This window comes from Heptranchias perlo, chromosome 5 (genome assembly GCF_035084215.1).
Source record: "Heptranchias perlo isolate sHepPer1 chromosome 5, sHepPer1.hap1, whole genome shotgun sequence".
NCBI classification, from domain to species: Eukaryota; Metazoa; Chordata; class Chondrichthyes; order Hexanchiformes; family Hexanchidae; genus Heptranchias; species Heptranchias perlo.
The window spans coordinates 20,491,716-20,518,604 of record NC_090329.1 but is presented as its reverse complement, the minus strand read 5'-3'; the positions used below and the strand labels follow the sequence as shown (position 1 = coordinate 20,518,604).

Sequence of the window (26,889 nt, the reverse complement as noted above, 5' to 3'; positions counted from 1 at the left end):
CACATCAATTGCTGACGTGACATTATTTAATGCACAGGGTGCAAGAAGTAAGCTGCTTACATTTTCACATATCACCTGGGGTGGGTGTAGAAATTTGTCTTAGAGTCAATGGAACGGAATATCTGACGGGGAGTATATAGGCGGTTGATGCAAAATCACCCAAGAATTTCTATCCCCAAGTATCAACAGGAACTCTTTTTACAGGGAATCCAAAAACAACACTTTTTACATTACCTCACATTAGCACTCACTGGTCTAATGCCAATTTTCCTTTTTAACACATTCCCCTTTCAAAAAAAAACATACGCACACACACACCAGCTTTGAAATGGTGGATACCAGTGTAGCTGCTTTCAATGAGTTAAATGTCTCCTCTATTGCATGAAGCATTTGTGATAGATTTCCAGCTCTGCAAGAACCCAAGTTGAACAATTGATGGATCAGACAGATGGCTTTAACAATGAACAAATTAGCTCTGCTTCAGCCTCCAGATGCCACTTGTAACCATATCAAGCAGTGTCCAAGATGCATACTTAAATCCTCTCCAAAAGCTCCTTTTGTCACTGGAGAATAATGAAGCGGCAGAACTTTTTGCGTAAATATTTATCAAACGCACCTCCGTTTGCAAAATAAAGAGGACATTCATCTTCCTTGGCGCAACAGAGGAGAGAGTGACGTACCTGCTGTGATCTCTGTATAGCAGCATCTATTTCTTCCACCTTTTGCGCTATGGTGTCACTCGCTAATCTGTACCGTTCATTGTCATCGGACACCAGTTTGTCGAGTCCTTCTCTTGCTCTCCACGGAACCAACTCCAACAGAGCACTGCTGACCTCGTTAACAGTGTCGAGGCTCACCCTGTGTTCCATCATCTCTTTCTTCAGCTCCTAGGGATGAGCACAGAAAGTGAGTTACCTCAGCACACGTTTGTTGTGTTTTAGTGCATCAATGCCCAGTGCAACTGTACATTGTATGGGTTAATAAAAGGAGCAAACCATCTCCTACTCCAGGTGCCAAAGTGACCATGCTTTCAAACCCCACCCACCACCCCCTGCAAAATAGGTTGGCCCCTGTGTACCCTGCCTATTTAAACACCAATAAAACACTCCTACTAAATAACACTATTGTACCAAAACTTCTGCCATCAGACTTAATGGGGGCAATTTTAACCTAACCCGCCCGTCGGGAAACCGACAGGATCAGCTGCTTTCAAATTTGATTTTGAAGTCAATGCAGAGCAATACGGGCGGGTGTAAAATCAGTGTTCCACCCCATCCCGTGGGTTTCCCACCCCATGTGTAAGGTTAAAATTACCCCCGCTATATCAGTCTCTGTTTCTGTACACACTGTGCAAGTAAAAGGTACAATTAAGTATAAATCAGCATAAAGTTCTGAAAAAAAATTAAAATACTGGTAAAGAACCACAAGAATATTTCAGTCTTAACTTGATCAAAAGTAATTCAATATTTCTTTTTAATTGTCAAAAAAGATTTAAGAAGTATAATGTTGTTATGTGAAAGAGACTATTTTCAAAGTGATACTTGATGAAACACAGAATAACAAGAATAACGAAGGAGGTAGCCTCCGAAAGCTTGTGAATTTAAAATAAAATTGCTGGACTATAACTTGGTGTTGTAAAATTGTTTACAAGAATAACATATGCCTGTGATTGGGGTAGATTTTGAGACTGTGCGATAGTGTAAAATGGTGACAGCAAGTCGGCAGCTCGGATTACATCTCTCCCCTTTTTATTTCCATTCACTCAAAATCTACCCCATTGAGTCTAATCAATGGTAAAATATGGAAAAACTACAACACTAAACTTTCAAGTGGTTTCTAATCACAGCCCTTGCCCCGAGTTCAGACAGCAGCCCTGATCACTGTTTAACCATCTGAAATGTTTTATTTCAAAGAGGCAATTGTGACGCGGTGATTTTATTCTCCTTGGCTCTTGCAGTAACTATCAGTGTGTTCCTGATGTGCTGCGGCGTTTACAAGAGAATTAGCAATTGTGTCAACACAGCACTTATTGAAGAAAAAAAAACCTGCAGTTCATAACTGAAAAGTTCTCAATTCAGTAAATAAAGTATAAGCTAAAACTGCAGTCAACTTATAAAATTGGTACTAACACTACGCCATACCATTTTACTAATCTTAATGGCCCAAAAAAAAGCAATGAAAGATTTTTTTGAAAAAAAGTCCAATTGTGATAATTTTACAGAATTTCTGATAATCACAAGCTCCTGATTATCGTAAGATCCTGTCCATTTCAGATATTTCTGAACACTGATAACTTGACATCAGTGACAGAGTGTAACACTCCCACTGACAATGGCCACTGCCCTCAATACAAACAGATTAACTCTGCGCTTTCAATAGCATCAAGACTTTTTATACATCCCAAGAGCAGCTGCTGGGAACAATGGAAAACATAGATCTCCATTCAGTGGCACCCTGGCTAAAAACACACAGGGAGGGGTTACTCAGAGGTCACGAGTCGCTGCTTGAGCGATTTACTGATGGTGTATGGACAACGCAAAAATACCTTTAGACGTGCACTTTGACTGACTACTGAAGTGTGAGATTGCACAGAAAGCAAACTAACAATTCAGTCTCTGTCATTCAGTCTCTGTCACAGCAACTGCTCAGCAATGTGTTTCAACCAACAAAACGTTTTACTCAAAAGCTTTCAGTGAAAGATCAGACACACCCACAGGAAACCGGCTAGAAATAGCAATTTTACTGAAAATGCCCACCACCATAAAACACACACGCAAGCGTGCACAGACACAGTAACACACACACGCTGTAATCTGCGCACACACAAACACACACGCACTAACACAAACTAACATGCACACATTGTAACGGCACACACTAACACGCACACAGGCACTAACACAAGAACTAACGCGCACACATGGAAAAATCCCATTTGTATGTGGAGGCAGAACTAACGAGGAAATATATTCAGATAAAAAACGTTATAATATGGATGGGCCACAGTCAAACATGCACACACACACTGAAGTTACAATGTGAAGCAACACTTACTTTTTGTCTTTCCTGTGCTTGAGCTAGCTGTTCTCCTGCAAGTATCTCAGAAGCATATGTGACCAGTTCAGCCTCCACCTTCTCGAGCCAGGCAGATAACACCTCATGAGCAGACTGAAATTTGGTAGCGAGCTGGAGGGTCTGTTCTAAGGTCTTCAAGACTTTACCACTTGTAGTGGTGATCTCTGCATATCGAGCTTTGATGCCATCTAACCTTTCCTGAATTATTATAACTTCATCCCCTAAAGGAAAAAAAAAGTTAAAATGCTCCAAGTATTGTGTAAATTAATATGCAGTTAAAAGCGAGGGAAGAATGTATTTCAGAGTCCGTCAGCAGCCAGTCAGTAACCTATTCATGTAATTTGGTGGCCTACCAAACCTGATTTCAGCCTGAGTGAAGCAAGTTCAAGAACTATTCAACGCACTTCAGAAAATCAACAGAAAGCTACACTTTCTATTTGAAAGAAATAAAGAAACACTTGCATTTAAATAGCGTCTTTCATGACTTCAGGACGTCCCAAAGCGCTTTACAACCAATGCAGTACTTTTGAAGTGTAGACACTGTTGTAAAGTAGGAAACGTGGCAGCCGATTTGGACACAGGAAGGTCGCACAAACAGTAATGTGATAATCAGTTTTAGTGATGTTGGTTGAGGGACAAATATTGGCCAGGACACCGGGGAGAACTCCCCTGCTCTTCTTCAAAATAGTGCCATGGGATCTTTTACATCCACCCGAGAAGGCAGAATTGGTATAACGTCTCATCCGAAAGACGGCACTTCCGACAATGCAGCACTCCCTCAGCGCTGCACTGGGAGTGTCAGCCTGGATTTTGTGCTCAAGTCTCTGGAATGGGACTTGAACCCACAATCTTCTAACTCAGAGGCGAGTGTGCTACCCACTGAGCCATGGCTGACACACCATGAGGAACTGCATGTAAACCATTGTCTCAAGTGCCAAAGGTTGATCACGCACAATACTCAGTACTGAGAAGCTCGAGCATATTTCAACAATACGTGAAGACAGAACTATTCATCTACAGTCATAATACACACTAAAAAGGAAATAAAAGTTTTTTGAAAAACTTTTGAGATGTTGCTATTATGTTTCTGGGAAATTTCACTCCCCATTTCCGGGTTTAGATGGGTTTGCCAGTGCCTGCGGATATGACCAGTGGCATCTTGGTGGGACTGCTACCACCTTATACCTTGGGAATTGTAGCTTCCACACAAACAAATTCTCTGCAATGATATATGTGCACCTCTTTCTACAGATGCTGGTTTCAGAGTACCACAAAGGGTCAGGGTGCCCATAGAACACTTCTACCGTAGCCTTGTCAGGCATTGCTTTGTTGGTCCTCCTCCTCCTCCTCCTCCTCCTCCTCCTCTTGAACAGCCCAGAACTTGCATTTATATAGCACCTTTAAGCTAGGAAAACATCTGAAGGCGCTTCACAGGAGTGTAGTCAGACAAAAATTGACATCAAGCCAAAGAAGGAACCATCAGGACAAATGACCAAAAGCTTAGTTTAAGAGGTAGGTTTTATGGAGCATCAAAAAGGAGAGCGCGAGATCTACAGGTGAACAGAAAGGCGTTATTTCTACAGGAAAACCTACTGGTGGCACCAAAGGTTGTGGCAGGAGGGGGGGGGGGTGGAGGGGGGGGAAAGAGGAGGAGCACAGAGCAATTACCGCAAAGGCTGATGAAAGCTTAAGTGGAACTTACGCTGCTATCTTAGTAACCCTAGACTCACCATTCTGCATGGGTGTGATTACAATCTAATGCTGTTCTAGTGTATTGGTTGCAAAATGACTCCTGTATCATTTGAATCTCTTAAAGAAGCTCTCACTAATGGGGGCCTCCTGCACTTTGGCCCCAGGCCCACCAGAAATTCAAGCCAGGTGCAAAAGAGGCAGAAGCCCATAATGTAAACTCTCTGCCCCTGATCTCCCACCACCGCCCTCGCTTCCCCCCACCCCCACCGTGAACTGCCACAAACAGGGCGAAACCAAGAAGAAAATCATCATCCCCCGTATCCCGACTGCTTACCTGTTGTCTGTTTCAGTAGAGCCAATCCGTTCTTAACGGCCTGATCTACATGCTGCTTGCGTAGCATGATGTCCTCGTGAAGAGCCTATTATCATAGGACAGGTTTGGTCAATGGAAATTAGTAGAAGTAGCCAAACCTCTGAGTTTTGGCAACGTTTTGATTCATTCAAAACAAAAACAGCTCTCAAAAGGAAAATTATATTTTAAAAAAATTAATGAATCGTAGAAATCAAAAAATAAAGCATAATGAAAAAGGTACCAGATGCTCCGAATGCTGTTTCTGAAGGTGATCGGGGTTGTAGTCCTGAACGGCCACATTGTCGAGTTTGTCCTGCACTTCAGCCAACCAGTTCAGGACCTCTACTTCCTCCTCCCCAAAGATCCAGGCATTGGAGAGAGCCTGCTGGATCAGGGCAGCTTTACGGCCACACCTGTCCTGGATCTCAATGTACCGAGTCTGGGCAGAATCCAGCCATCCCTGCACCATGTCCTTATCATCTCTGGAACTCATAGTCTTTAACGACTGACCAATGCTAATAGCCTGGTGCAACTGTTTACCGTGACTGACGACGTCATCTCCTGTGGCCTACGCAAGGTGTACAAATGAATGAGAAAAGATACTGCGAGAAAATAAACTGGTGCAGAAAAGAATGGCAACACAAAGTACTTCCAAAAACAAATAATAATGCAAAGACGTAACTTAAAAGTGAAAGAAGAAAGTGTGAACCAACACCTGTGCTAATACTCACTTTGTGCTGGGAAATCTGCTCTTGCAGCTTGGCAGTCTGAGTACCAATAGGTTCAGAGTTCGCAACCCTTTTCTCGGTCGCAGTGAGCCATTCCATCAAGGGCTCCACAGTATCGTGGAACTGCTGAGCCACGACCAAGATGGCCTCCAACTGCCGCTGTCTGTAGAGAAGGGAAAAATAGGAACCTTGATATAAATAAAAACTTGCATTTATATCACGCCTTTCACGACCTCGGGGTATCCCAAAGCACTTTACAGCCAATGAAGTACTTTTTGAAGCACAGCCACTGTTGTAATGTAGGAAACACAGCAGCCAATTTGCACACTGCAAGGTCCCACAAACAGCAATGAGATAAAGACCAGATAATCCGTTTTAGTGTTGTTGGTTGAGGGATAAATATTGGAGAACTGTGGAAGATCGCCCCTGCTGCCCCCGAGATCGAGACATCCAGAAGATAGAAACCCAAAGTCCATCACAGCAAAAATATTGAAATATTGGATACAACTTCGGTCATTTTAGGTTTGCGTCCTCCTGAATATTTTTGATGAAATAGTTGACAAGTTTCTATATAAGCACCCATATCAACTTCAACACTTTTCACCCCCATATACATGGACCAGCCCCTCATTGACTGTGTCAGTTGTAGTTGATATTATCATTGTAGCGTTTTCTAAACCATATATTTCCTGAGGGAAATTACTTTGCATAATGATACAGGACCAAGCCTACTGTCTCATAACTACCAGAGCAATTCAAGAGAGGGGAAGTCTAGGGGAGTCATCTACCCAGCTTGAGCCTCCATCACCTGCTGTGTAACCTCTGTGCTCAGTAACCTCTGTGCTCAGTGTTACGTTGTTGTACGACCAGTGACATCACACAGTGATGCAAAGTTGGTAAATAAAAAGTAAAAAAATACAAAAACAAAATTTTCAAGTCAGGACAGACAAGATTTCCGACTTAAAAACAGAAAAAGCTAATGGCATCTGAAAGACAAAGGTTTGCATTTCGCCCAGGACCCTTCATAGAACAGACAAGGCCATTTCTGGTTTATCTTCTCTCTCATACCATCTGATGTTGTATAATCTCAAGCTCCTTAAAAAAAAAAACTATATAAGAAAAATCATTACTTACAAAAGGCATAAAAGGCTACGGTACTGACAGGACTGGTTCAGGGAATTAACCACTGTCCTATTTTTAATATCACATCTGCCATATGATTATACGATTCATTAGAAATTAATTGAAATCTGAGCCTCAGAAATGAAGCCTTGTTGATCACTTCAGTCTGCAATAATTGTATCTAATAACCGTAAACCATAATTTTGCAAGGTCAATGTTTTTGTTCATATAATGTATTTCAGTTTTCCAGATGGTTAATTTCCAAATGGGTGCAAATCCTTCTGTACCTGTTCTCAGCCTTGGAGAGCAGAGAATTCCATCTACGATTCAGGCCTTGCAGTTGTTTCAGAGTCTTCTCTCGGTCTGTGGAATCGGCCGACTCAGCAATCTTCTCCCCTTCTTGCTTGATCATCTCCACAGTTGGTTTGCGATCATCCAGCAAGTGTTGGAGAAGCTTCATCAGAACAACAATTCAGTCAGATTCATGGTCTACAGAGTAGTCAAGACTTGCTATTCATTTGTATAAACTGGGAGCAGAAGTCTGTGTTGTCCAACTTTGAGACTGATTGTTACCATTTTCTTTACAGCGACAGTATTGGTATTTAAAAAAGGTCACACTGGAATTATACTGCAAGAAAAGGGTGGTGGAAGCAGATTCAATAGTAACTTTCAAAAGGAAATTGGGTATATACTTGAAAAGGAAAAATTTGCAGGACTATGGGGAAAGAACGGGGAAGTGGGACTAATTGGATAGCTCTTTCAAAGAGCCAGCATGGGCACGATGGGCTGAATGGCCTTCTTCTGAGCTGTATGATTCTCGATGCAATTTTCTGACTGCATTCAGTAAACCCAACTAGTTTTTAACCTTAGATATTTGGAACTAAGTGCTATGCAATGGAACCCACTCCGGTGAACAGTTCACTTATAGTAAAGCATTCAATGAATTTACTACATAACTTCCTACCCTACCAACAGTGACATTCTCAGTACTAATTTGTCACTGGTTCGTTAATAAGGAGCAATAAACTCTAGGTTACTGATTACCAGAACCCAGTGCCTCCAGTCATAAAATGTTTAACCTGTGCCCGTACACTAACTGTATCGCTGACATGCACTTTCCAACAGGAGTCACTGGGTTGTGATCAGGAGTAGGGACCATGGATGAGGTTTAAACCCTCTCTAGACTGGGGATGCTGAAGCTAGTTGCAGTGCCCCAAACTTTCACCCCAAACGAGATCAGCTAACTGAACACAGACCAGGGATTGAAGCTGGGGTCACACTCGCCTGCATGGGTGGCTCAGTTCCACACTAGCCAATTGAGTGATTGGGGGAGCTTAGATAATCTTAGGTTAGGATGCAGCACTTCATCTAAAAGCACCATATTGATTGAGCTGAGCGAGTGTTCAGATAATCAAAGAATTCAATTCAATGGAGACCAACAAAGAAAACCAGCCATTTCGTAATTAAAGTGTTTCAAGAAGATAACTTCTGAGATAGCTGTATGGATGATGGCCAATCACAACCCCCTCTACTGAAAGGTCATTTACAACCATGAGTCATTCACCGAGCTTGACACCTGATGCCTAAAACCACAATTTCCATCACACTCGGCTTTGAGCACAAGGCCCTCAACACTCAAAGGTGTGTGCACATCCAGACTTCATCTTATCAGTGAGCAATGTGGAACTGCCGACAGAACTCACCACTGCTAACTGCACACTGCTATAAGTAAGTCTCAAACTTTTTACAAGCACTAGAAAAAGACAACTGAAACAGCCCTTCACCCCCTCTCCCCTCCTGCCACATAAATATACATCTAATCGAAATGAGTGACTGCCATCAGACTTCAATTCATTCACTGCGGAGGTTCTGGTAACAAGAACTTCGAGCTCGAACTGACATCATTACTTCTGAGGAGGGCCACTCAAAACCAACATTATTCTCTTACAACATTATCACATCACTGTTTGACCTTTCAACTCATCTACTTTTAAGTTTAGATTGTATATCTGTGAATCTCACAAATATATACATCAAATTTATAGCACATTCGGCTGTTTGTTCCACACGAGCCTCCTCCCACCTCTCTTCATCTAACATTATCAACATATCTTTCTATTCCTTTCTCCTTCATGTGTTTATCTAACTTCCCCTTAAATGCTTCTATGCTACTCGCCTCAACCACTCCATGTGGTAGCAAGTTCCACATTCTAACCACTCTCTGGGTAAAGCAGTTTCTCCTGAATTTCTTATTGGAATTATTAATGACTATCTTATATTTATGGCCCCAATTTTAGACATACACACATATACACACTGGAATAGGGAGGCCTGCACCGGGCCAACCCTGACAGCTCTACAATTGTGGGAGTCCATGGAGTGACGAGATGAGGCCGTGGTAAGTTAAAAAAATAATTTTACTTTTCTGTGGAATCTTTGTGGGTCGGGAGCAGCAGGGGTCCTTGGGCTTCCCCAGTCCCTAATGGGAAGGCAGGTTGACAGGCTGTAACTAGTGGGGTGCCACAAGCATTGGTGCTTGGGCCTCAGCTATTTACAATCTATATTAATGACTTAGATGAAGGGACCAAGTGTAATGTATCCAAGTTTGCTGATGATACAAAGCTAGGTGGGAAAGTAAGCTGTAAGGAGGACATGAAGAGTCTGCAAAGTGATAAAGACAGATTAAGTGAGTGGGCAAGAAGGTGGCTGATGCTGTATAATGAAGTAAAACGCTAGTAAGGCCACAGCTGGAGTATTGTGCGCAGTTCTGGTCACCACATTACAGGAAGGACGTAATTGCTCTGGACAGAGTGCAGAGAAGATTTACAAGAATGTGGCCAGGGCTTGAAAATTGCAGCTACGAGGAGAGATTGGATAGGCTGGGGTTGTTTTCCTTGGAGCAGAGGAGACTGAGGGGTGACTTGATTGAGGTGTACAAAATTATGAGGGGCCCAGATAGACAGGAAGTACCTGTTTCCCCTAGCGGAGAGTTCAAGAACTAGAGGACATAGATTTAAGCTGATTGGCGGAAGGATTAGAGGGGACATGAGGTTAAACTTTTTTATCCAGAGGGTGGTGGGTGTATGGAATTCGCTGCCCGAATTGGTGGTAGAGGCAGGGACCCCCAGCTCTTTTAAAAAGTACCCGGACCTGCACCTAAAATGCTGTAAGCTGCAGGGCTACAGACCGGGTGCTGGAAGGTGGGATTAGAATGGGCACCTGGTTGTTCTTCGAGCCGGCGTGGACATGATGGGCCAAATGGCCCCTTTCTGTGCTGTATCTTTTCTATGGTTCTAATGTGGGGAAATGTGAGGTTATTCACTTTGGTAGGAAGAATAGAAAATGGTAAGAAACTATTAAATGTTGAGACATGGGTGTCCATGTACAAGAAACACAAAAAGTTAGTATGCAGGAAAAACAGGCAATTAGGAAGGCAAATGCCATGTTGGCTTTTATTGCAAGGGGGTTGGAATACAAGAGTAAGGAAGTCTTAACACAGTTGTACAGGGCTTTAGTGAGACCTCACCTGGAATACTGCTTACAGTTTTGGTTTCCTTATCTAAGGAAGAACATACTTGCCTTGGAGGCGATACAGCGAAGATTCACTAGATTAATTCCTGGGATGTGAGGGTTGTCCTATGAGGAGAGGTTGAGTAGAATGGGCCTATACTCTCTGGAGTTTAGAAGAATTGAGAGGTGATCTCATTGAAACATATAAGATTCTGAGGAGGCTTGACAGGGTAGATGCTGAGAGATTGTTTCCCCTAGCTGGAGAGTCTAGAACCAGGGGGCATATTCGCAGGATATGGGGTCGGCCATTCAAGACTGAGAAGAGGAGGAATTTCTTCACTCATAGGGTTGTGAATCTTTGGAATTCTCTACCCCAGAGGGCTGTGGATGCTGAGTCACTGAATATATTCGAGGCTGAGATCGATAGATTCTTGGACTCTAGGGGAATCAAGGGATATGGGGATCGGGGGGGGGGGGGGGGGGAAAGTAGAGTTGAGGTCGAAGATCAGCCATGACCCGATTGAATAGCAGAGCAGGCCCGAGGGGCCGTATGGCCTCCTCCTGCTCCTATTTCTTATGTTCTTATGTCCTAGTCTTGCATCTCCCTCCCAGCACTGGGACCTTAACCCCAAACCCCCTCTCCCAGCACCAGCTTCATGCCGGAGACCATTCCCTTGCGTCCTCGGGCCACCGGCCCTGATGTCACTCCTGCCGGATTTGGGCGTGAGACATCAGTAGAGTGTTCAAACGAGTTAAAATGGCCCAGGCTCTCATGCTGAGCTCCCTCTAGGGGCATCCGTCCCACCCAGAGTTAAAATTGACCCCATTACGTAGATATAAATGAGAAAGAAAATGCTGGCTTAAAACGTCAAACTCCAGCAGTGGCCTTGTACAAATTCACAACTTATTATTGACTTACTTTCTGTTCTTGAATCTGAGCCTTCACTACTTTGAACTCCGCGGAAGGTGGCTTCTGATTGGCTACAAGTTCCTCTGTATCCATTAACCAGCTGAGTAACGATTCCAGCGCGTCCTGAAACCTCCCACAATGCAAAAGGGCTTCCTGCAGCTTGGCAGCTCGTTCTGCAACCTATGAAGCAGATTATACAATCCTCAAATTAACTGGAGTGCACACACAGCACATACAGAGCTATGTGTCTAACCATGAGGGGAGGGGTGAAGAAAGGAAGAAAATAGACCTTTTTGGTGAGAGTATTCCATCGTGTGTTTGCTTCTTCAAGGTCTTGTTCCAACTTCTGGATATTGGTATTTTTCGCTGCACTCTGGATCAACCCCTGGCCGAGCCGGTTAATCTCTTGGAGCACAGCCTGCAGTGGCTCAATCTCTTCCTTCTGAAATACCTGTAGTTTGTACAAAGGACGGGAAAAGCATTACAATACACATTAGACAAAATGAGTCCAATTAGACATAGGTCTAATACCATTCCATGGATAGCTATACAAAAATAAATACCAGGAGAATTTCAGAATGAGATAGGATTTGCACTTTTCCAATATTTATGTCAAATCATGTTACGTTGAGTTCCGCTCAAGTGACCATTTGTAATACAGTCCCCACAACTTAGTCTCCTTGCTTATCCCAGACAGCCGCCTATATCGGGCAAATGGCGCTGACCATTTGCCATCACCATAGGCATCAATTACAAAGGCACTGTTGAAACCGTATTAAGCCTACCAACTATTTCGGGCAGTTCAGTCCTGCCGATTTTTTTTTTATATGGCTGCATCCAATCAACATCTCACTTTGCAACATAAACAGGCAGATATTAGAAGCACAGAAACATAAAGAGAACCAAGACATTGCAGCAGAGGTTGGCCGGATCTCATGTTAAACGTATCAGGTGACCAAAGTCTCCACTTTCCGACTGCCTTCTGTGGTTGTTAACAGTGCAAACAGCTGATGGAGACTTCAGGTATGGTTCATGCAGATGGATTTACCGTCCACCGTGCATACTGGGCAAATCGCGGTATATCACTTTGGTAAAATGTAAAACCAGTGGTCTTTGGTACTTGCTAAAATTTACTTTAAGCAACAGCAATCCAGCACTTCATCACTATCACTTTTCATTATTATTCATTCTCGGGATGTGGACATCACTAGCAAGGCTGGCATTTATTGCTCATCCCTAGTTGCCCTGAGAAAGTTTTGATACAATTTGCTCGGCTACTTCAGAGGGCAGTTAAGAGTCAACCACGTTGGTAAGGGGCTGGAATCACATAGGCCAGACTGCAGATTTCCTTCCCTAAAAGGGACATTAGTGAACCAGTTAGGTTTTTATGACAATCCGACAGCTTCATGGTCATTTTTACTGATACTAGCTATTTATTTCCAGGTTTTTAAAAACGGAATTCAAATTCTCAAACTGCCATGGTAGGATTTGAACTCACCTTTGCATTATTAGTCCAGTAACATTACCACTACACCACCTTACCCTAAGTTTTCAGACCGCTTTCCCACAAATGACCCAATGCCTGTGCATACACGTTTGTGCTTTCAAACCAGCTGCCGCTCATGGTGTAGTAGACAATCCGATGATTTATTCTCTATCCAGTGCAATGGTGAGAAGAGTAGGCATTTTCCGGTTTTAGAACAGTAATTTACTGATGTCATAAAAATCTCCTTCTCATCATTAAAACTGAAAAATCTCTTACCACTTTTTGACTCATAGTGGAGCCATCTTAAAATCAATCTTTATGAAGCTCTGTCCCAATCTTAATGAAGCTATGGTTTTTACGACGGTTTTAAAAGAAATGGTGTGGAATCTTTGTGCTATTGGTTCACTAAATAGATAGTGATATTTTAGAAAGTGTGCCACAGGCAGTAATGTTAGTTAGAGAATATCACAAGTTTACCGAAGAACTAAATATCATGAAGGCTCTGTTCTCATAGTGACGGAATGAATAAACTGCTGTGATTTGGGGAAGGCGGCAAACTCTTCAGACAGATTTTTCAATTGAAGTTGATCTCAACCTAATTAATTTCCAGAGCTATTCTGGTAAAAACTAAAGTAACACCTTTAATGGGCATCAAATCCAAATCAACTTTTGGTCAATCTCAGCTGGAAAGTACAACATTCAAAAACTGTTGCCAAGCCACGAACAAAATTGAACATTTTGCTGAATGAATGATGAAATTCTGTGGTTCATTAAACTTCTTCCACTATTCAAAATAGAACTGAGCTTATTTACACTGTTCTGTATCACAGAGCCATCGTTTGCAAGAGACGTTCATTTGATTTACCAAACTGATTGTTATCTGCTCTCTAAATTTCCTTTTATATTCTGTCCTTCTTTAAGGTCATGCATCATGTGCTGCACAGACCGTGTACAATTCGCCCTGGTACGGGCTCTACCCTGACCCTCAAACTCCTGAAGTAGAAGACCAACCAAAAGCAAAGCCCACCCTCCCCCCACCCCCGACTCCAGCCCCCAACAAAACTTTGCAGTTTCTTCCATCCCCTCAAGCAAAGCTTCAATTCATCAATCCAATCTCACACTGTTCACTATTATTATAAACCTTCAATTCCATCCCTAAACAGATGCTGTTTAATTTCACATCTAAAGTTAACTAACTTGAAATCTGTTATATCCGCTATTCTCCAGGTGGAAGTGATGAGGAGTTCTGATCACTGCTCTTCCTTGAAGAGTATTAACAGTGTGTTCATGCAAGCTCTAAGCTCCATCTAGGTTAAATGAGATACTGAATAAATGTTAAGATCAGCCATGCCTCTTCATTTGAAAGACCTGGAAGATGACAATTTCTCAATCCTTGCTTTCTCAATGAAAACAAGTTCAGTTCAACTTCATAACGCAGAGCTCCATTACCTTGCAATTCTTGTTTAGAACCCCTCGAATGGATTCATTTTCTTTCGAAGGTTGAGTAAGCCACATGGCACACTATGTGCTAAATGCAGTTAATCAATAAATTGAACAATGCACAACCAAATGCCCTCAAGGTGCATCCCTTTAATTGTTTAACCTTTTGGATAACAGCTTCAGTCAGTTCTAAATTCCTTTTCTTTTTCCACCTTTGCTAATGGAATATGGATTACTGTATGTTTATCCCTGTTAAAATCCACCTGCCACAACATGGCTCATTCACTTAGCGCTCAAAGGACCTGGAGAAATGAGCTGTTCTTTACATGACTCACATGGCCATACAAGCCCACTCGCAGCAAATTTATAATTAGTCACTCATATTATTTATGAATGCTCTATACAGCAGGAAACACAGAACAGATCTGCTCCTGACTCCATTAGTCACTGCCCCTTCGCTGCTTTCTAATGCCAAAACAATTTTCAATCCAACTAGTTAATTTACCATTAATTCCACAAACCTTTATCTTCTTTGAAGGCCTTACTGTGGAATTCAACCAAATAACCTCTTGAAAATCAAAGTAGATGTCAATCGGATACAACTTGTCTGTTAGTTTAGGTCCTCAACAATCTTAGACTACTAACCAAAAACAAAATCAATGTGGCTAGTATGTGTGACCAACAGAAACAATGGTTTTACTTTACAAAACACGGTTTGTTTTTGATATCAAATTTTTAAACACATCATAAACGTTTTTTCTATGTTACACCACTGTTAAGTTTCTCTACTCTTTAGTTACTTTTTATGGTTTGTGTGTCTCCGGCTATTCTCTTAAGTTAACCCTCAGTCCCTACATCCCAAAGAATGTCTACACTTGCTCAGGTATCTAGATAAATTTATAGCGTGCCCAGGGATTGAACGGAGAACCTTATTCAATTTACTTGGTGAGAATGTGGAACTCGCTACCACATGGAGTAGTTGAGGCGAATAGTATAGATGCATTTAAGGGGAAGCTACTTAAGTACATGAGGGAGAAAGGAATAGAATGATATGTTAATAGGGTGAGACGAAGAGGGGTAGGAGGTGGCTCATGTGGAGCATGAACACCAGCATAGACCAGTCGGGCCGAATGGCCTGTTCTGTGCTGTAAAATTCAATATAATTCTATGTACTTCAGCTATTGATTTTATCACGATACTGCACATCTTCAGAAGGTGGCACAATAACACTACACTAAACTTTGATTTTAACTGACCAAGAAATGAATTAGTGAAAGAACAAGTAGACAGTAGAAGTATCACAACATGCATTGTTTCCACAGTCTCCCTGTAGTAGAAAAGAATAGTTTGTAACTGCTGTGGTGAACTAGAATATATGTAATATCCTTAAATAAGGATGCTTTTCTTTTTTGCATTTTGCATAAAAGCTATTTCTCTCTGAAGGCTTTAGACAGAGTCCCCGATTTGAACCACAAGGGTTAATAAATACCTTTTTTTAAAAAAAGTGATCAGGATCAAGCAGATTTAAATATCTAGCTGTTAATTTAAAAGAAAAAGCTTTCAAACATACATCTGAACAAATTTCACAAGATGTTTGTATTTGAATTGAATGACTTTATTCCCCCCCCCCCACCTGCTTCCCTTAAACTCCATTCTCAGATTTGTAAACGATTTTACAACACCAAGTTATAGTCCAGCAATTTTATTTTAAATTCACAAGCTTTCGGAGGCTTCCTCCTTCCTCAGGTAAATGTTCATTCTCAGACAAAGCAACTAATTTTATAACAATTGTGTCAACTTAAGCTGCAATATGGTTTCTATGAATGGAGCTAGTTTTTCACCCTTTAAGGATCGTGACAGCAATTTATTTTGTAAAAAAGGCCAATACCCAGCTAAATCTACCAACCACCACTTGCATACTATGGGCACACTCAACCTCATTAACTCCAACCCTCCCCCCGCAAAGTTTTGGTCACCATCGTCAGAAGTCTTGTGTCTGTGCTGTACTATACCGGAGTCTAGCACAGAGGAAATGCTAAGCACCTGAGCTTCTCAGTAGAATTATTCAATTTTAAATATCTACCAGCTCATTTTATGGTAACCAGCAGCCCAATTAAATTATAATTGCAGAGTTGGGTCTTGATTTCAGAGGGGGAACGGTTTGAGAAGCCCTGGAGGTGAGGGTCTCACACCCCTTGCGTTTGACATCGCACGGTGTGTTTGCACCACTGTGCAGCTGCTCCTGTCTGCAGTCTCGATACATTTACATTCAACGCTTGGAAGCGGAACTCACTTCTTTTTCTGACAATTCAAATTGCAGCCAGGCATACGAATAACGTACTGCCAACTGCAAACTGAAACTGTAGATACCAATCTGACATAAGTAGCTGCAGTATAAACTGCATTCTAACTGCATCACAATTTAATTCTTCAGAGAGCATGAGGTCACATGGTTGAACAAAGTATCCTGTCCATAGGTGTCCGACATTATACCTGCTCCTAGAGAGGGGGGAAATGAAATCAAGCTAACTTCAATTCCAATCTGTATTACAAAAAAAAACACACAGGACCTGTAGCAATTTCATCTCAGGGTTCAAACAACTGCACACAGCACAAGCTTTACCCTAGCAGTTTAGGAGATGATTTTAATTCCTCAGTGGCATCTGGAACGCACTGCCTGAAAGGGTGGGTGGAAGCAGATTCAATAGTAACTTTCAAAAGGGAATTGGATAAATACTTGAAGGGGGAAAATTTGCAGGGCAATGGGGAAAGAGCAGGGGAGTGGGGCTAATTGGATAGCTCTTTCAAAGAGCCGGCACAGACACGATGGGCCGAATGGCCTCCTTTTGTGCTGTATCATTCTCTGATTCTATGGTATTCCTTCCTAGGGATCACTGCTAGATATCCACTACCTTCCATATAAAACAATCAGAAGAAAGTTTAAATAGTTTTCTTCTGAAATAATTCAGGGGCCCAATTATCTGATTTGTTAGTGAGAAGGATTGAAGTCCTGACTTGCTTCAAATCATAAAAGACTACATTTTAAAAAAAAAATCTTATTTTATGGGATTTTGGTCATTGGCCAGTTTGTGGTCACTTCAGTTTGATTACTGCCTGCTGGAAGTAGCCTGTCTGTGTGCATAGGAAATACACATCATCTGTCTTGTGCTGATACCACTTCAAAGGCAATGAGTCCTTTCTAGAGACTGCGTAATTAGCGTTAGATACAAAGTCCATTCAGGCCTTAGAGACAGTTAACATTGTCTGCCGGGGATGCAGATGACAGACCTGGTCATTTTCGATTGCTGACCCACCCAGAGGATTTTCCAGGGTATCAGACGTTGGTGTTGATGAACAGCTCCATGCTCAGAGTTTGCCTGCTACAGAAATAAATGCTGGAGCCTTTGTCCAGTTTGGCACTTCCTATCTTTCTACCTCTCAGCTCCAACCGTCAGGCTTTGTAGCCTCTCAGCCTTAGGAACTCAACCTCCTCCCAGGAATGCCTCCGCATTCTTTCCAGACCCACAGAATCTCCACTCCTTCCCAGCACTGGTCTCGGGACCTACAGCCTCCCTACCCAAATCCCCCACCTCAGCCCAGCCCTTGGCCCCAGCTCCCCCACCCCAAGGCTTTGTCTCCCAACCTACAACAGTAGCTCCCAGTCAGCATCTCCCTTTTCAGCTTTGGCCCCCTGCTCTCTTCCACCCACTCCAAGTGCCCGCCTCCAACAGACTGCAATTCTGGTGCATGCCTGGGGTTTTAGCAAAAGGTAAAATAAAACGCATATTGAGTAGATCAGTAAAGCAACATATGTGAAAAGACAGAGACAGACTGCAAGGTACACCGGAGACAGAGGGAAGAGAGAGAAAGAGAGAGCGCGAGTGAAAGACAGAGAGAGAAAGAGAGAGTGTGAAAGGGAGAAAGAGAGAGAGCGCAAATGAAAGAGCGAGTGAGAGAGAGAAAGAAAGAAAAAGAGTGAGTGAGGGAAGAAAGAGAGAGAAAGAAGAGAGAGAGGAGGGAGGGGAAAGCTAGGCAAACAAACAAAAGCACGAGGCACAAATAGAGACAGTTACTGTGAGATTTTTTTTTAAAAAGTGAGCAACACAGTGGGAGATAGTCGATATTAATTGTGCTACAAGGCACTAATCTTGAAATTGTGAATATTTTGAGCATTTACTGGTTGGTGTGCTTTGGTGTTGTGTATTCACATTAAACCAGGTTTGTTGCAGAGTCAGGAGAGAACTTTGCTCACTCAGTTCAGGAATGTTGCTGAAAGAAAATTGAGCAAAGTTTTTGCTTTGCTGCATCATTATGTTGTAAACAATTTTACAACACCAAGTTATAGTCCAGCAATTTTATTTTAAATTCACAAGCTTTCGGAGACTTCCTCCTTCCTCAGGTAAACATTTACCTGAGGAAGGAGGAAGTCTCCGAAAGCTTGTGAATTTAAAATAAAATTGCTGGACTATAACTTGGTGTTGTAAAATTGTTTACAATTGTCAACCCCAGTCCATCACCGGCATCTCCACATCATTATGTTGTGCATAAGTTGGGGGGGGGTGACACAATAATGTCATTGTGTTGCATATTTAACAACATTACCAAATGATGTCAGCAATGTTAGACTGGTGGTGATATTTCTTTAAGACAATTTTTGGTATTAAAAATGAATCAACTAAACTGACACAGTAAAAACCTGCAGCTGAAAGACAATAGCTCAAGTGAAACTCACCCTTGTAATCAATCTGTGTCTGTCTTTTTACCTTGAAATGTCTGCCAAGTTCTTCATTACTCAGGAGAGCCAAGAGCGACTAAATTGCATTGTACTGTGATGACATAGCCCTCCAGTTCCATTTCTAATACACAGGCGAAAAGATTAAAAGGGCCATTTCCAAAAAAAAAGGCACAAGCTCAAATCGTGGCATTTCCCAAAACCACAAAGTGCCATGAAGTCATGAATACCTTTAGCCAGTGAGGTTTGAGAAAATGATGATTACATAGATATGAATGATGTTGCGGGGAGACATTCCACCACAAGCCCAGTTTCTGCAAGTTAAATATGTTAGTGTAAAAGAACACCAGGACATGACGAGTAACAGACACCAGCTGGTTAATAACCACACGACAAACAGCTGGAAACTATCAGTCATGTCACAAACTACCTCCTGCTTACATTGCTACAGTGCTCACCCAATCTAATTCAACCATATTGAAATTTAATATTCTAAATGTTGCTAGGAAACGGGTTGCCCGGCAACGCAGAAATAAAGCCAACGGCGGAAATTCAAAGTGCAGCCTGCTATCTGGAATCCCTTCCCTAGCCCTCGTGTGTTAACACTCCCTGTTCCTCATACAAGTGCTTCGGTTACCTGATCAGTGAATACACCATTGCTGTCCGTGTCAGACTTTCCTATCACTGCTGACGTCCTATAGTCACACACCTCATCCATCACTGGAGTGTTCTCATAATAACCCTTGCTCTCAGAGTTCAGGTTTTCAATCAGAGGAGGCACTTCCTCAGAAACAGACAATGGGGCATCTGGTCCTGCCAGAGCCTGTGCACTGCCACGTTCTGACCGCATTTCAGCTCGACTTTCTACCACAGTGTCCCAGTAACACGTTTCTTGTGTGGATGCATCTTCCTTTCTTTCCTCTGTTGCTGGTCCTTCCAGTTCGGTGTTTTGTACCTCAGAGAACTTGGATATTATCTCTTCTGGTCTAGATGTGAAGTTGGGTGTTCTTGTACCCATATGCTCGTGGGCTTGTCTGCCAACACAGTTTCTCTCATTGTATTCCACAGTCTTCGCATGTCGCTCCAAATCACAGTCACCTCTTGCATTATATTCAGAAACCAACTCCAAGGCCATAATTAGCTCTGCTTCTTCAGTTGGGGAGATTCCATAGTGTTCACTCTTAGCAATGGAGGGCACTCTTTTGGGAGCTCGTGATAAGATACGTTCTTCGCCAGTGTTGGTGCTCGACCCACTTCCTTTGGCTTCGTTGTCCCTCGTTATATGTACTCCCTCTGCGGAAGACAAGCTCCTATACAGGACTTTGTCCCCGTTCGCCCGCCTGCATTTTTGTTCTTTGTTTACAGATGGACTGGACAGTCCAGAGTCCTCCTCTGAAGTGAGGGAGCCAGTGGTCCCCTTGCACCTGCTCCAGGTGGACAAACTGGCCGCCTCCACGCTTTCAGAAGGTGAAGCCTCCGCTCTGTTGGCGTAGTCTGCGAAGGGCGGGACAAACGATCTCCAGGATCGCCTGTTCTCTTTCCTTTCTGCGACCGCTTTCACCTTGGGAGCGCCGACACATCGAACAACGTCACTGTTGAGTTTGAGTGCGTCGAAAATCATTTTCTCATCCAGTTTGCTGCTCTCTCTGGTCCTCAGCTCCAGGGCGCCGGGGGCTGACAGCGCACCATTGCCAGAGAATGCACCGACCTCCAGCGTCCTCTGGCTGTACGGGAGGTAACGATCGGTCAAGTGTCTCGATGTCAGGCTGCACTTTGAGCCCGAGTCTATCTGTTCGTTCAGTCTCACAGTATCATAGATGGACCTTTGGGGAACGTAGCAATCTTCTGTATTAATATCCTCTTCTTCAGTTATCCCTACACAGGCTGGATTTTGGCGTAAGCAGTCAGGCCTACTAAGTGGTTTCCCCATTTTGTCGTTTTTTCTCCCCCCCCCGTTACAGTATTATGCAGTTGCTCCCAGTTAAAAAAAAATTATTCCACAATTTTAAAGGTAGCCAAATTAAATATAATTCTACAATACACATGAAACTCCCAGTTAAAGCACGAGAACACTGGTTTATTGATTGCAAAGTATTTTATCTTCAGTCAGTAAAAAAAAATATAAACTTCATGCATCGAGACTGCATTTTAAGGTGATTTTTTTTCAAAATCCAGTGCAATCTTTAGATTTACCTGATTCTATTCTGGTGCAAAAGAAAAAAAATCAATTCCGTAAATAAAGTGCAAAGACTATTTTCTCTCTGTCAGGATTGGCAGTGTTAAAAACAGATCAGCAAGTTCACAAGGTCTTTCAGTCAGAAAATCTGTGGCATTTTTTCTCTCTCCCCCCCCCCCCCCGCCCCCCTTATTTCTCTTTAGCAGCAAAAAGCCCTTTACGGTGGGACTGTAATTTCAGATGATCTCGATCAGGGAAACTTTTCAAAGAAAAGAATGCTTCAGCTCACAGCACAATAGCTCTGGAGATGGCTCAGTGATTATGTTCAGTCCATTTGTAAGCAAAACAATTCACAGTAAACGAAACGCTCCTCGTACAACAATATAACAAATTCCAGCGGTATGTTAATATAGTTTCATGTTCAAACCGAGCATCTGGGATGGAGGAACGCGATCATATAAATCAAGTCAGTTAAAAGGGGTAAACCACATTTTCTGTTGAAGTCACAGAGAGGCATTTAAAAAAATACCAACATCGTTTTTCTTGTTTTGTGTACCTATCTGTACCATCAGCTTCTCCCTCTCTCATGTCAAGACTCGGTCCTGCAGCTTTTCCCCGAGTCCTGGGGCAGAGTCCGCAGGCTTGGGGTAACCTCCAGTCACCTTTATACACTCGGTGCAAACATTTCAAAACAAACACTGCTCCTTTTCACAGGATTTACCAGTCATCATCTGCTCATTGCAAAAAGAATAAAGTTTCAGTCGTGGAACTTTGCGACCAGAATCCCAACAGCCAGTCACCGAGGGAGAGTATCCACTTGAGTGCAAACTGTTATCATTCTCAAAGGATCAGTTTCAGGCACGGACATCATGTATAAACATCGCGATTAAGCTGCTGGGAACTTGCGCTGACTGTCACTGGCGGCCCACAGCCCTTTGGAGAGCATAACATCTGAGCAGCAGGCTTTTAAACGCTGAAAAAAAGCACACACATATACCACCCAGAGCTGATACAAGAGCTCTCCAGCCTGCCTCTCTCTCTCTCTCTCTCTCCCCGGAGCTGACAAGCCTTCAAACAGCCAGTTCAGGGGAAGTAACGCCCTTTTTTATTCTTCAGGCAACATCTGCTGCACTGCCATTTGTACACGGTGTAAGCACTGGTCGGCGTTTGACCACAGCAGCCTCTTCTGTCCCCACACCACTAACTTGGAAGTCTTGTTTTTTTTGTGTGTCTGTCTCACTCTCGCCATTTGTTTTTGTTTCCAAGAAACGCTGGGCGATTTCAGATCAAAGCTGGTGAATTTAGATCTCAGCTCCCCATACTGACCTGCTGAACTGCACTGGCGATGTCACACAGAGCAGGAACACATTTCGATTTAACAGAATCACAGCACAAGAGTTCACCGTCACCCTGGAAATTAAACCCCAAACTGCTTCTGATGGGGATGGGAGTGGAGGGGGGGGGCGGTGGTGGAAGAGAGAAAGCTGGACACAGTGGGGATAACTTTAACTTTGGTTATCGCCTGATCTACGCTAACGCCCAATCAATGGAAATGAAAATCAGGAGAGCTGTACAACAGGCGGCTGATCCAATCTACACCCGATCTACGCTATCGCCACAAGTCAAAATTACCCCCAGAGAGTCATAGAATCTTAGAAATCGTAGGAGGAGGCCATTCGGCCCATTGTGTCTGTGCAGCTCTTTGAAAGAGCTATCCAATTAGTCCCACTTTCCCCTGCCCCTTTCACATAGCCCTGCAATTTTTTTTCTTTTCAAATATATGCCCAATTCCCTTTTGAAAGTTGCTACGGAGTCTTAACAGCACTAAAAAAAAACACAAGAAAAGCAGCACTGAAAATAATTACAGCACTGAAATCTACTGTGACCTAAAAATACTATTTTGTGAGGAGAATGGGGGAAGAGGAACAGAGAGAGAATGGAAGGAATCTTTGACCTTAAATTCACGCAGACTCCTTTCTCACCCAAGTAAAACTGCAACAACACAACTCAGCACTACTCCCGAGTTAACCATGATTAGAAGAACCTGATTTCTGACAGATGACAAGGAACATTGATCTGACGTGTTGGTACTTGAAACAACTCTCCAATATCAAGGGCAGGAACATTTGCTTTGAACTGAACCACCACTCCTAACGCTGGATTTGTGAAGAGGGAGTTGGTTATTGGTCAGGGGTTCTTCCTGCCCTTCAGTCATGCAACTTTCACTGTAATGCTGCATCCTTCGCCTGAATCCTGCTCATTAAACGTAGCAAGTCCCGTTCACCCATCACCCCTGTGCTCGTTGACCCACATTGGCTCCCGGTCCAGCAACGCCTCAATTTCAAAATTCAAATCCTTGTTTTCAAATCCCTCCATGGCCTCGTCCCCTCCCCATCTCTGTAACCTCCTCCAGCCCGACAACCCTCCGAGATCCTGCACATCCCCAATTTTCATCGCTCCACTATTGGCGGCCATGCCTTGAGCCGTCTAGGCCCTAAGCTATGGAATTCCCTCCCTAAACCTCTCCATCTCTCTACCTCCTTTAAGACGCTCCTTAAAACCTACCTCTTTCACCTGTCCTAATACTTCCTTATGTAGCTCAGTGTTAAATTAAGTTTGATTACGCTTCTGTGAAGCGCCTTGGGATGTTTTACGATGTTGAAGGCGCTGTATAAATGCACGTTGTTGTTGTTGAAGTAATGTCTACATGTGGCTCGGAGGTGGCCATTTTTAATTAGCTTCAAGATCCTCCTACCGTCGCAAAAATACAACCAAACGTGCGAGGTCACTCATTTCATGACATCCCGCACAGTGAGGCAACATCAGAAACAAAAAAAACGTCCAATCTTTATAAATCACTAGTTCCTTTGTAAATCACTGATTAGGCCTCAAGCTGGAGTATTGTGTCCAATTCTGGGCACCACACTTTAGGAAGGATATTAAGGCCTTGGAGAGGGTGCAGAGGAGATTTACTAGAATGGTACCAGGGATAACGGACTTCAGTTATGTGCAGAGACTGGAGAAGCTGCGATTATTCTCCTTGGAGCAGAGAAGGTTAAGGGGAGATTTAATAGAAGTGTTCAAAATTATTGGGGTTTTGATAGAGTAGGTAAGGAGAAGCTGTTTCCACTGGCAGGAGGGTCGGTGATCAGAGGACACAGATTTAAGGTCATTGGCAAAAGTACTGAGGGGAGATAAGGATAATTTTTTTTAAAAACGCAGTGAGTTGTTATGATCTGGAATGCACTGCCTGAAAGGGCGGTGGAAGCAGATTCAATAATAACTTTCAAAAGGGAAATGGATGAATACTTGAAAAGGAAAAATTTGGGGAACGAGCATGAGGAGTGGGACTAATTGGATAGCTGTTTCAAAGAGCACTGGCACTATGGGACGAATGGCCTCCTGTGTTATATGATTCTATGATTTTTTTCATCTCCTCTGCAGAGTCCACAGGAGCAGACTTTCAACGTCGGTGGGGGTTGTAAAACTGGCGATATTGGATCGGCCACCGGTTACACACCCCACCTATTGTGGAAAGGAAGATCAGGCATGGTGTATAAACGAGCTACCAGTTTTACTTTCTCCACCGAAGTTTAAAGTTACCCCCACGGACCTGTACTGGGTATAGTTCCAAAGATACATGGCCATGCTTTTATTTGTGAGTCTAGTCACTATGTTTTGGCAGGTTATTCCTCTTTGGGAGGAATCACACTTGAGCACAATATCATTCTCCACGATTGACAACATAGTGCTCATTGGTACCGGACCAACAACCCAGAGGTAGGAAGCTCAAATCCCATCACGGCAAGTTGTGAAACTGGATTCAATAAATCTAGTAATTTGTGGGCTAGCAACAGAAAATCTGGCCAATTGTTGCAAAAACCCAACTGCTTCACTCATTTTTGCCACGGAAAGGAACCTAGCTACGTGAGAGTGATTTTAGTCCCGCACTATGTGATTGATTCTTAATGCCCTCTGAAGCGGGCCTAGCAAACCACAAATGCCTACTGAACAAAACGACCAACCTCCATCTTCTCAAGGTAACCAGCGGTGGACAAAAATCTCAGTATTGTACACATTCCACAAACAAACAAATAATCACACGCACTTTCCCCCCAGAATACAGGACAGCAACGGTTGATTTTCCTCCTCCAAGGCCTAGTGTTGCACACCCATCATCGCCCTGACTGAGGTACGGTCTCTCAGCAGAAACTGGGGATTGAACTAGTAGCTTCCTAGCCAGAACGGCTTAGTCGTCCTCACTGAGCAGCGCACTCACCCACACAGCCTTCGGGGGAAGGAAGAAAACAAGTTTCAAACACGATGTACAATCTAACTTCCATTGTTCAAATAAAGTGATCCAGGTACTGCTGAGGAATGAACGATGCATTTCACAAGGAATATTAACCTAAACTATGGTTGTGTGTGAAATCTAGTCTCTCAAATCTAACTTGACTCATTAATCCAACTCATTAAAATAAAGTCCCCTAATGCAAGACTCTTACAGGCTCTTTAAAAGAGTTGCTTCTCCTTTATGGTCCAAATAATTAATTTTTTTCCAAACCAAAAATGGTGAATCAGTAACACTTCATTGCTTTTAAATTTAAATCTTCTAAAAGTTTCTATAACCATGTAAGATATTAATTCCACAAACTCTGCATTTACTTTAATGTCAGTGAGCAAATGGTCACACATCATAATCTGATCATTCCTCCATACCTCAGCAACAATAAAACTTTTTTTTTAAACCAGCTTAAAAAACATTACAGATCTGTAGTAACAGCCCCAATAATAATTAGACTGAAGTGCTCTGAAGACAGACAAAACCAATTAAGGACTTTGTAACCAGTGTCTGAGCGAACTGAGGCCAAAGTAGTGCAATAAATCAACACAATGCTAAATCCCCAGCAAGATTAAGTCATTATTAAAAATACCCCAGGCCGCAGACATCATTGAGTGGGTGAAGAAACCTTTATTTAACAATGGTTGTCCAATCACAGCTGTCTTGAGAGAAGGAGGGGCGGGGTGTATGACGAACTGCCTCCTGGCAAAATCATACACTTCTGAGCTTCAGTTCAAAACATGTTAAAGCAAACACATTGGGAATCCTTTCAGCAGAATTACTGCAAACACCAGTCAAAAAAGAAATGGCACCAAAGGAAGTTCGGATAAGCAGAACACAATCGAAAGGAAGATAGTGCTGAACAAACATCAGCTCAAGGGTTTTCTCGAACCCATCTAATAAGGTGCTGTATTGCATCTGTTTCCTGTCGACTGTCTCTACCTTGAAACAGTCAATTCTCAGTGAGGCTGGAACACACATGGGATTTGACAAATGTCAAGGTTGAGTTTCATGTCTGGAAAAAAAAGGCATTTCACAAACATTCAATCTGAAGCAAGGTAGAGACTCTATCTGGTGAAGGTCATATAAAAAAAACAAAGAACTTACATTTATCTGGCGCCTTTCACGATGTCAGGACATCCCAGAGCGCTTTGCAGCCAATTAAGTACTTTCAAACGTGGCCACTGCTGTAGTGTAGGAAACCCAGCAGCCAATTTATGCACAGCAAGGTCCCACAAACAGCAATTTGATAATGACCAGATAATCTGTTTTAACGATATTTGGTTGAGGGATAAATATTGGCCAGGATATTGGAGAACTCCCC

The 26,889-nt window shown here is 42.8% G+C and overlaps 1 protein-coding gene across 9 annotated transcripts in view; it reads right to left on the bottom strand.

Moving 5' to 3' along the window:
• dst (dystonin) overlaps positions 1-26,889 on the bottom strand; it is a 394,574-nt gene that overhangs the window by 85,696 nt on the left and 281,989 nt on the right. For all 9 annotated transcript variants that reach the window (XM_067984067.1, XM_067984069.1, XM_067984065.1 and 6 more), the window contains 8 exons: positions 11,679-11,840; positions 11,399-11,569; positions 7,257-7,423; positions 5,851-6,010; positions 5,361-5,687; positions 5,102-5,186; positions 3,055-3,296; positions 681-887 (listed from right to left, as the gene is read on the bottom strand). In XM_067984067.1, the coding sequence (XP_067840168.1) occupies positions 681-887; positions 3,055-3,296; positions 5,102-5,186; positions 5,361-5,687; positions 5,851-6,010; positions 7,257-7,423; positions 11,399-11,569; positions 11,679-11,840 (1,521 nt within the window). The remainder of the gene's footprint in view (positions 1-680; positions 888-3,054; positions 3,297-5,101; positions 5,187-5,360; positions 5,688-5,850; positions 6,011-7,256; positions 7,424-11,398; positions 11,570-11,678; positions 11,841-26,889) is intronic.